We start from the raw sequence: 12214 nt of genomic DNA, 5'->3' as shown, positions 1-12214 counted from the left end.
GTGGTAGATATAATGTCATGGGAAACAATATCTCCAGCACCAGCATTAAGCTTGGCTAAAAATTCTCATATCATTGCAGCTTTTCATGTAACGGCAGTGTCATGGCCAATCGTAAGTCCTTGATTGGTTCTGTTTGTCACTAATAAAGCAGATTCCTTCTTTCTCAAGCTTAAATTCCTTTGCATCTTCTTTTGTCTTTTCATTTTCTAGTTTTGTGGTTTGGAATTTGAACATACACGATTCGTGATATTTAGCCTTTTGGGGTCAGATGGCTTGGGCATTTCATTTGAGTAGTAAAATTCTAACAAAGCTTCCAGTTAGTCTTTTAGGAAAAGACCGATTTTCAAAATTTTGCCGCCATTGCTTTTGTTGTACATGCCGAGGGTTTATCCTTTTATACCAATATAGTGTATATATACTTTCAGATAAGGGATACAGATAGGCTTAGATATGTTATAATCCTATCTCTAGCCCAATCATCCATTCTGTGCTATTTATACTTAATTCTTGTGTGATCAGTACACCTTCCAGAAGACTAGAGCTCTGTCGTCTTGGTCTCAGCTCTCCCACACTGGCACAAACTGCCAGTTCAGGTGTGGGTGTTTAACTTTGAACTGGGGCTAGGTAAACAGCACTTGGGAAAACCAGTGACATATAGCTACCATTATCTATCACTGAACTCCATGCTGAGTCTCACAGCTATACTGTGTGCCCTGGTAGTACACTGATACTATACTACTACATTGTTACATCGAGCTAATTAGCCTTTATTAAATGGGGATGGAAATGAGTTAAGAAAGGCTTAATTCATATCTAACCCACAAAAGTAAACTGACCAAGCGTATCTCAGTACGTAAAGGCATGCTTGCAATACTTTAACACAAACTGAAAATGCTTAAAAAATTTAAGTGTGATTAAGCAGTTAAATGTCTATCTTCATATTTCCACAGGAAGCCAGTTTGAAAAACTGCCGGCCATGTTGGAAAATGGCAAAATTCTGTGTGGCCGGAGGTTGGTGATGAGAAAGAAGGCCAAGAAGAATTCTTGTGCAGACTTTTTCTTGCTTTTATCTCCTTTGGCATTTTTTCTTCTTATTTTGGAGTTACCACTCGTTCCATAACTAGTTTTGAAGCAGACGCTTAAGGGCAGGTACTTCGTGACGGTTTTGTGATTGGTCAGTGATGCAAAAAGCATCCATTTAGATAGTAAGATTCCTATGATTTTTTGTATGATAGAACAACCACAAAAACACCAAGAATTACTAGTCCTTGAATAATTTTTTTTTATTAAACAGTTAGTAACCCAAACTAAAAGAAAAACCATTCGTCCTCCATCCAACGTTATCTTAATGAGCGTTTTTTATTTTCGTCTTTTCCAATGTCATTCTACATTATTTCTCATTACTGAAGGTTGGTCAGCTGTCTTAGTTTTTAAATATTTTTATTACCGTGAACATTTTACTTTTTATTTTTGCATGATATTTTAGTATTTTTTTTTATGTATTTTGTTCATTAACAGATTCCGAGAAGCATTATTACGGAAGGCCGGAATAAAGAAAGGCGCTGAACTTAGCCTGTTGCCTTTGTCCACCTGTCTTGAACACTGCACCTTGCTTAGGTTTTATACACATTATATATATATATATATATATATATATATATATATATATATAATATATATATATATATATATATATATATATAATATATATATATATATATATACTTTGAATGAATTAATTTGATCCCTTGAGAGGCGTGGTACACGACGCGTCACTTAGCCGGTTCCCAGCAAAACATCCAGGAAAAATTTACTGTATGCAAAGTATCTCTCTCAAAATTGCCAGCTATCTTCATTAGCTAGACGGTTACTTTGTACTCAATGAATTATTTATGCCTAAAAAGATTAGATTAATTTTTTTCTGCAAATTTCTTCAGTCATTTGTCGCTCGTTAATTAACTATTGTTGTGTATGTGTGGTCGGAACTTTTAGATTAGGAATAATATCGTCGCAACTATAACTTATTTCATTTTACTTTTTAGGTTATGGAAATCAGGGAGTAGGGACGAACCAAATCACAGAAAAAAGGAGGAAAATCTGAAGGTTGACGATATACTCCGCGAACATATTTCTCGATAACAATACAAGATTACAAGAAAGACATTCGTGATAGCTGGAAAAGCTTTGCTCTACCTTGAGAACTGCATTTTGCAGCCTGTCTGCAAAATCACCAGAAATTATTGAACGAAGGTTGGAACTCGGCAAAATACAAAATGTTACCACCCAGGACTATACTCAAGATGTATTGGAGAACTTTCCTTCTCATATTATCTCCCATCATCGTCGCCATCTTACCCATAGTTTCAGCGACAGACGTAAGTATTCTTCGCCTTTTGCTACCTGCTCCGTCTGAATGAATATAAGCCGGTTGATAAAAATAGTCTTACAGTAGCAGTCACATTAAAACTGAAAGTCATATATTTTTTAGTCTTAATTTTGGTCTTATAATATATATGTATATATTTGAAAATAAAAGCTAATCACTTCAGCTTTGGCAGTTTCTATAACGACGTTTTTGTGGATAAAATGTTGTTACTAAGACTGCTGAGTTTATTTTCAGTTTTCCGTATCATTTTGCCCTGTTTTCCCATTAATTTCTGTTACTTCTTCCGTATGAAAACCATAATATCCTTCGGAAGCTTGAATTTCAAGTCGGTGGCCATTATGGGCTTGTTCCATATGAATATAGTCCATCTTCTAAAGAATGATATAATAATAATAATCTTAATTCAAGTGCCCCGGTATCCTGCTGAGCAGGTAGATGTACAAAGGTAGTAAAAATAGGAGTGTTAGAAAGATTTCGGGATTGTGCGAAAGAGTAAAATTTATGTAGTGAAATTTTGAAGTATTGTGCCTAGTTCATGAATGAAAAAACATAGGACGAAATGGACGTACAATGGAAATATATCGAGGAGTCTAAATCTGTGTTATGTCTGTCCTGGTTTGTGGATTTGCCGGTGTATCTGAGTACATAGGAATATGATAAAATTAGGAGATAGTAAAGTTGACATATCTGGGGAGTTTGAAGTGGAAGCTAATGAAATTATTGATTTGATTTTCAGCAAGTCCTTTGAAGAAAAATGTAAGGGTATAATTTAGGGAGAAATGAAAGGGTAATAGCAGGTTGATGGAACAGCATTTGGTCATAAACGGCATAGAGTTGTTAATAAATGGAACTACTGGAACATAAAGAACATGTAGAGATGCAAGATGTAAATAATGCAGCTGTTCCACTTCCATAATAGGTGAATTTTTTCAGGATGCCGATAAGGTTCTAAATTATTATTAAATCAAGTAATGTACCTAAGAGCGATCTTAAACAGGACAACGTGATATAATATATATAAATATATGTAAGTTCTGAAGCCTTACTTTGTGATTTGCTCTGAGGATATTTATAAGGTACTAGGTCGTTGTTTACACGAAGTGGGTTCTGTCACAGATAGAGAGTGAGGGGAGGCTAGTTTTAACGACTGAAATTTGATAGGTTGATGGTGGGAGCTGGGTGGGTTTGTATTATCTAGGCATTCACCTGTCAATGGTGACCCATTCCTTATGTCTGCGTGGTTGTATTATGACCATGTTATTTTTACATTTGAGGATGGGGTAGAGACCCTGTATGAAGGTGTTAAAGGAGGCATGTGGTTGTTATTCAAAGAAATAAAAATTGACAAGTAAATAAAGGATGGGTGATGATATGGAGTCTCGCGAGATCTTTTGGTTTGGCAGCAATGTGGCAAGGAGAGCAGAGTCTTCTCTGCCATGCCATTGGGTTTATAGGTAATGGTGTGGTGGATGTTCGAACCTATTAATTTGGAAACATATGCCAGTCCTATTTTAGATATTGTATCACTGAGAACACCAAAACAGCTGACCCATCTGTCAAGGGGTGCCTCAGTACAGGCATGTGCATTCCTGACAAGTATTATTTCTGGCCACCATGTAGATTGCTTCATTGCTGTGAAGATGTATCTGAATCCATTAGATGTTGGTAAGGGTCACACTGTCTCAGCGTACAAATGACTAGATCATCATCTGCATTATGGAAGGATATTCTTTGATGCCAGATTCTATGTCAGTTTATTTTAATTTTTGTAACTTGAGGCACTGTTTGTTCCAAGATTTCATGTTCCTATTTTCCCCATACCAAGTGAATTTACGTCACAACTTGGCCATTGTCCTTCCAGGGGGCTGGGAGAGTTAGTTGATGAAGTTAAAGACCTACTTCTGGGAGACTGTTGGTACAAGGGGTCGAGGGCAGCCCTTGCTGGCGATGCAGAGAACAGCACATAATGTGTCCTGAAAGGGATGTCTTCCCAACGTAGGTTTACTATGGAAGTGTGATGTGCTCATGCTTTGGTGTCTTTAAATTGTGTATTGGACTCCTCTGATTTCTATTCTAGATAATGCATCTACTACTGGTGTTTTATTGCTGGGTATCTGGCATGTGGTACTACACACAAATTTGTCCAAAAGTTGACGCTGTTGATGGGTAGAGTACGCATTCTGATTATTGGTTAGTGCATGTGGAAATGGTTGATGGTTCATCAAGATGGTGAAGGTGTTACCTTTGAGTAGGTTCCCAAGCATGTATCAATAAGTCTTCTTTTGAAGGTGCTGTGCCTTCTTTTGGCTGAAGAAACCTGAAGGATGAGATTTTCTGTTGGTTGATTGCTCTATAGCAGAGTCCAGGGCAACTTTCCTCTGTCTATTTTGAGCATGATCCTAGTCTTTTAGTGTTTTTTTTTGTCGGGTTGATTATAGTTAGTCCATGATTTGTCAGTGTTGATGCAAAAACTATTCTGTCTTTTCCAAGCTAGGCTCTCATGAGAGAGTGAAACCAAAACTGAAGCACTGTATTTAGTCAACTAGTGGCTTGTTTTGTTAGTAGGATGGTCATATTTAGTCAGTTAGGTAGGGTGTTACATGTTAGTTTACCATGTGAGTCTGATGTCACTAGTGTAAGGGAAGTCATACACAGATTTCAGGAAATAACTAACTTCATTCTCAGGACTTGACCTGCCTTGATATGTACACGCACATTGATGCAAAGGCAGTCTGTTTTTGCCTTGACGTACTTGGTGGCTAATAAACCTAGGTTCGTTAACAGAAAAGTTTGAAGCTTGCTACATATCTGTGTATTGACAGCTTCCTCAGAAAAACGTAGCTGGCTTGATTTAAACCTGAGATTGCTGACAAGGCCAAATGTACCCATGATTCTAGGCTTAGTAAATTTGTAGTTATTCAGTGTAGAACGAACACATTTTTAATCATCTCTCGCTCTCTATGACGTTTTATTAAAAAGATGTCTTTAAATCGTACTGAATTGTAAGAATCATGCAAAAGCGTAGATTTTGACAATCAGTTCTCAAACTCTGTTCTCTCAGGAGGCCAAATGCGGCTACGTCATGATCATGATGGCCATCTTCTGGATGACGGAGATGTTTCCACTGCCGGTAACAGCGCTCATCCCTGTCTTTGCCTTCCCCTTCCTGGGCATCCTTCCGACTGGGGAAGTCACTCAGTTGTACATGAAGGAGAACATCATGATGTACATTGGAGGAATGATGATTGCTGTTGCGTCTGAGCATTGCAACTTGCACAAGAGGATCGCTCTCTTTGGAATCTTTTATTTGGGTAAGAATTCTCATGTTGCATGTCTTCCTGATTCTGTGATTCATTATTTATTGAAACATGATGTTTTCTTTTTGGAAATTAAGATACTTTTATTTTTAATGATACGAACCTTTGGTGTCTATGTTCATGTACACTCAGAAACGCATATTAATATTTTGAATGCCCTTACCAAATGAAAAAAATACGAGTGAGCAAAGTAAAATGATATTACAGTATCAAAACTTGTTCCCCAGTACTTCAGTTTGATTTAATTTTCCTAGCTATAAATATTTTGTATATATCCTGACCGGTTTTCTTTTTAGTATTTCCAAGGCATTTTCAAGAGGACAAATTCATAGTCGTAGAAATATGCAATATATAAGTTGCACTGACAGTACAAGAGAACACGCAGTCGGCTGAAAAAAAAGTTTACCCTAGATTAGTGTGAAAAGGTTAATTCTCTAAACAGATCATTTTTATATATGCAGATGGACTCGCATTTTTACCCTTGTCCCATGTCAGCTGACTTCCTTAAAATCTACACATTACACATATTTTCTTTTGAAAATTGTCGATGGAGTTTTTCCATTCCTTGGTAACATTCATAGTCTTTCGAAGACTTTCTTTCGCATTACTGGACTTAATAATGTCATATTTGAAGTGCATTATTGATATAGTCTTTTTTGCCCCTTCGTAGTCACATAGATTTACATATGATTTAATATACACATTACTTAGCATTGTCGGGAGAGACCAGTATTGCTGTTCTTATATGCTTCAATAACTCCAAAGTTCTGCAGTAGACAGGGAATATCTTTGCAATTATTGGCAGATGGAAGTGCAAGCGGGTGTTGTTTTGTATGAATCTCTGTCGTTATCTTAAAAAGTTCTTGTTGCCAATAATACAAATGCCGTCAGAGAACCTCAAGCGGTATTACGTAAGGTTCCTCTCGGCTTCTAGCTGCAACCCCTTTCGTTCCTTTCACTGTACCTCCTTTCATATTCTCTTCCATCTTAGTTCGTATTGCAACTGCGATGTTTTTCCTTCCTGTTACACCTTTGAAACCTTTTACTGTCAATTTCCGTTTCAGCGCTGAATGACCTCATTGGTCCCAGTGCTGGGCCTTTGTCCTAAATTCTATATTCGATTCAATTCTTTAATGTCAACCACCCATTTTTTATTTTTTTATTTTGTGGGGAGAGGAGGAATTTTTCATATCTGCCTAGAAAGTTTCCTTGAATATGTTACGTCTTCCCTGGCAAGATCACCACGGTCCATAACTTCCTTTGTTCGTGCTTATCACGATATGTTCAAACGCAAAACGAAATAAGAGTGCTTCATATTTTTTTCTTGTTTATTAGAGCAAAATGTACATATTTCACAATACAGAATAATTTCTCTAAATTAGGAATAAGTTTTTGTATTTTGTCATATCCTGCATAAGCATTCCATAGACACAAATTAGCATATTGGGCGTACATAAAATAGAACTTTGGAATCTGTTCATAGCCAGCTTCAGCTTCATCCTGGATCTGAATACCGTCCAGTAATTCATGAATTCCAGTCAAGCTTAAATGAACGTTTCATAATTTTCCTGTTCTATGTATCTTGGGACAGTAATACAAAAATTAAAACACGCTTTCATTATAATGCAATCAAAAGTGAAAAATATATTTTTTGAGACACACCAAGATTTTTTACAATTAAATTCTACAAAAATAAAAGGGTGGGCGTCAAACATGGAAGGAAATGCTACAAGAAAAGAAAAAGAATATATTTCTTTTCTTGTAGCATTTCCTTCCATGTTTGGCGCCCCCACGCTTTTATTTTTGGAGGATTGATTAATTGTAAGAAAATCCTGGTGTCTCAAACAATTTATTTTTACCTTTTTAGCACATTTTGATAAAAGCGTGTTAAAAATATTTTTATTTTTTTTTTTATTTTATACGTTTTAGTTTTGACAGAAATTGTACCTGGCTTATGAATGTAACTAACGAAATTGATATCCTGCCGAGCCACAGAAGGTTTGAAAATCTGCAGAGTTATCAAATGATTATGCTGAGTCAAAGAAGTTGTGAAAAATTCTTAGAATTTCATACAAATCCTGAGAAACGTAAAGAGGTCACTGTAGGGTCACAAGAGGTCACTGCTGACCTACTGCTCATTTAAGGTTGTATTGTCAACGGGATTGAGTAAACATGCAAAATTTCACCTCCATCGGACGAAAGGAACAGGTAGAAAATTGAGGTACAAGATTTAACCAAGACAAACATACAAAAAGACAGAAAAGCAAGCTAAATAAAAGCGTATAAAAAGGAGGAATATGTGTGAATTATTTACATGTACCATTCCTCTATACAGTAGACAGCAGGCAGTAGTGAACAATTAATTATTAACCAATAATGTTATTAAGAATGATAAAGATCGCTTCCTACCTTCCAGTCGAAGAACTAAGTTTACATCATACGTCGGTCAATATACTTCAGCTTTTAATACCGACTGGTTTTTATGTACACATAAAAGCATGTTCTCACGTTTTTGTCTTCGTGATTAAGCTAGCTCATCCGAAAATTGTGAATATTCTTCATATACTATGTGTGCGATTCTCTGCAAATTCCCATTCAGAATTTTGAATTCATTTGCTCATTTTTTTTATTGATATATTCATTTATTTGCAACCGAAAAGGTAATCATGGGCGAAGGTAACGTACGTAGGCACACAAGTAGTGCCAACAAACAGTGGCAGCATATTGGTGTGGTGAGCCGGCAATTTTGAAATTGCGCCATCCGAAATTAGTCTCGGGTTAGTGATGGTTTAACGATTACCGGATCAGCGATGGTCGACCCGTATGATATTTCGTTTTAATCATGTGAAGGAACTCGTTCGGTTTCAGTTTCAGGAACCTGCACGTAACACAAGCAATTTAATGTCTATTTTGGGACGAGTGCATGTCAGCACAACTTTTGAAATATTTCATGATTTATTGAGTAACAATCTTGCGCAAAACCCGAATTTACGTAAACTCGAAAGACCAACGAAAAAAGTGAGGGACATTTGATTTGAGAAAAACTGTGTATCAGAAAAAGAAGCGTGTTTAGAGTAGAAAAGTCGGGTTGATATCAAGTCTCCGTAATGAATAATTACATAGATAAATAAATAAATAAATATATTTTCAAAAGGGTTTCACGCGAGTGAGGATGATCACATCCAAGTTTCTCTGAAAGCGTGCACATGAATGAAATAGAAAGGAATGTATCGAAGCCTGTGCTGAAATGTGGAACTAAAGTGTCAGTCAGTCATCTTAAGTTAACTGAAACTGGTATTACCGGTTGATGCAAAAGTAGGATAATACTGATTTCTTCACTCACCGTTCACAAAGTATAACATTTTAATTATAAAAGATATTACAGTTCTTTTCTAATATACTCCGATGAACATCACCAAAGTCCATATTCTGATTTCAATAAGGATTTTATCACAGATCTTGGCATCACTTGTTTATTCGGTAATTCGCTAAAAAAAAAAACCCATGTGTTTCTGCCTTTGTGGACTCGAGTTAAAGAGCTGTTAAAAGGAAACGAGAACGCAATAAAAAAGATTTTGCGTGACTTTGCTATCGTTGCCGGATAATGTATACAATAATAAAAGCACAACGCATTTTCCCTCAAGGCCAAACAATAGTTCGTTGTTCCGCTTTATAAAGTTTAGGAAAATACGTTGATGATATTCTTAACCCAATTGTCGGTACCATTTCTTATATATATATATATATATATATATATATATATATATATATATATATATATATATAAGAAATGGTGCCGACCATTTTATTATTGTATACGTTGTTGATATTCTTAACCCATTGGTCGGTACCATTTCTTATATATATATATATATATATATATATATATATATATATATATATATATATATGTATATATATATATATATAAGAAATGGTACCGATAATTTTTTTATTGTATACGTTGTTGATATTCTTAACCCATTGGTCGGTACATTATTATATATATATATATATATATATATATATATATATATATATATATATATATATATGTATATATATATAAGAAATGGTACTGACCAATGGGTTAAGAATATCAACAACGTATACAATAATAAAGCACAACGCATTTTCCCTCAAGGCCAAACACTGGTTCGTTGTTTCGCTTTACAAAGTTTAGGAAAATACGTTGATGATATTCTTAACCCATTGGTCGGTACCATTTCTTTTATATATATATATATATATATATATATATATATATATATACATATATATATATATATATATATATATATATATATATATATATATATATATATATATATATATATATATATATATATATATATATATATATATATATAGTATATATATATATATATATATATATATATATATATATATATATATATATATATATATATATATATATATATATCTAAGGAACTGTGGCGACTTGACAAATGAAAATAATTTACAGATTAATAGTGAATCCAGGCTTGTGAGTTTTGATGAGGTTTACTATTCGCAAAGGTACCCATTAATGATCTGTTAGAGTTTCTATTTGATACCGAGCGCACTTGAATAGAATTGATTTAAATATGCTTAAGGGAATGTAAGTTATAACTCGGCGGGAAGTTTTGCACTGAGAATATTGGTATGTTTAGAGATAACTTTTTCTCATCAGCTTTAAACAATTCTTATTTGAAATCTTAAAAACGAGATATTAAACAAGATCATTCACCGCAGTGGAGTATGTTTCAGAAATGTTGACGACTTAATATGTATTTGGTTAAGAAACGAAAATGCAAACACTCCTTGGTTGATTAAATACACCGGTGTCAATAATAAATCCAGTATTAAAATGGAAAAGAAAGAAGGCCCACTAGCTGTGAATTGTCTAGTACACGGAAGTAGTAATGGCCTTAAAAATGCGCACAGGAAACTTAACAGTATTTCTGCCCACCTGCCGTTTCAGTGTGCACGTCCGTATTCCAAGAATACGTTTATGTAGCCCTTAGTAGTTTGATAATGGAGTATAAATAATTATGATTATAGGCGGGAAATTAAAACATCCTGGGTGTGTATTAGACAGTGTATTAAGGGCGGCAAAAAGACGCAGCGCCAGTAAGCTGATTGTATTACCAAATAGCAATCATTTCAAAGATATTCCTCATCTCCTTCAGAACTTTGGAGTTATCTATTACAAAAGAACAATAATGCAAAAGCAATAATATATAAAGATGTCTCCTGACAATACTAAACGATGTGTTAATATAGATCCCTTGAAAGTATTACCCTTAAAAGTGTCGTGATATTATAGCCCTACTGGTCAAACCGGAAAATCATTGGAAAGAGAGTGTAACATCGTAAAAATATTTATAAGATATGTGTAGGTGAACCGTGCAATGTTCATTCATATTAGTGGTTGCAATCATCTCCTGAACTGGACAGGGGCAAAAAAAAAGAAAAAAAAAGTTCATGAAAAAATATGAATATCAGCCGAGGAATTTATAAATCCGATCCTGTTATTTAAAAAAAGATGTGTAAAATGCGTAGGTTTTAAGGAAGCGAGTTGATACAGGACGCGTGCACAGGCATGATGCCACCTGCAAGGATAAACGGGATCTGTGAAGAGGAGAGTATTGCTGATGCAAATGACCTTACTGCTCCACCCCATTTTTTTCCACTTATCACGTGTAAATATTGTTCTGATCAATTATTTGGTTGTTTGTATCGTAAATATTATATTATATATATATATATATAGTATATAATATATATATATATGTATATATATATATATATATATATATATATATATATATATATATATTATATATATATATAAATATAATACGATACGTATTTATATATGCACATGAGGTTATAGTCCACAGGGGAAAAGAAAAGTAGAAATTCCTCTCCACTAAATTTCAGCTTTTCTTTTCCCTTGTGGACTATGACCTCATATGTCTATCTTCGAGAAAAAGGAAGAATAAAAAGCCTCATATACAACATATATAACACGTGTGTGTGTGTGTGTGAAAAGCAATTCACAATAAGAATATGGATTATACAGGTGAAAGCCCGAGGAGACTATTGGCTGGTGTCATGTTGACCACCATGTTCCTGTCGATGTGGATTGCCAGCAATGCCGCGACCGCTTGGATGGTGAAAGTCGTGGATGCGCTTTTGATCGAGCTGTTTCTAGTAAGTTCAGGACTGCCACTGCTTTTGATTGCTGCCGCCGTTTCGCTTTGCTTTTCCAAACTATTACTCGTCTCCCATCAGCTTCATTTAGTTTCACTTGAGCAGGTTTTGCTCTGTACCAAAAACCATGCTGTGATCTTCCCTTACACCGGCAATCTTGAACCATCAAGAGATATTCGTAAGTAATAGTACTGAATATTACGGTCTTATCATTCCAGCAACTTTTTCTGTCCCCCAGATCGTACACATTTCACCAGCCGTTTTTTTCCTTCATCCCGTCCGCACAACCAGA

General features: G+C 35.0%; 1 protein-coding gene across 4 annotated transcripts in view; it reads left to right on the top strand.

The window, feature by feature from the left end:
* LOC135198565 (solute carrier family 13 member 2-like) overlaps positions 1-12214 on the top strand; it is a 34223-nt gene that overhangs the window by 15044 nt on the left and 6965 nt on the right. For all 4 annotated transcript variants that reach the window (XM_064226267.1, XM_064226269.1, XM_064226268.1 and 1 more), the window contains exons 2-4: positions 2043-2375; positions 5448-5697; positions 11792-11922. In XM_064226267.1, the coding sequence (XP_064082337.1) occupies positions 2274-2375; positions 5448-5697; positions 11792-11922 (483 nt within the window). In that variant the 5' untranslated portion in view covers positions 2043-2273. The remainder of the gene's footprint in view (positions 1-2042; positions 2376-5447; positions 5698-11791; positions 11923-12214) is intronic.

This window comes from Macrobrachium nipponense, chromosome 22, assembly GCF_015104395.2.
Source record: "Macrobrachium nipponense isolate FS-2020 chromosome 22, ASM1510439v2, whole genome shotgun sequence".
NCBI lineage: Eukaryota > Metazoa > Arthropoda > Malacostraca > Decapoda > Palaemonidae > Macrobrachium > Macrobrachium nipponense.
The sequence above is the reverse complement of the archived record's forward strand: the minus strand, read 5'-3'. Positions and strand labels throughout refer to the sequence as shown.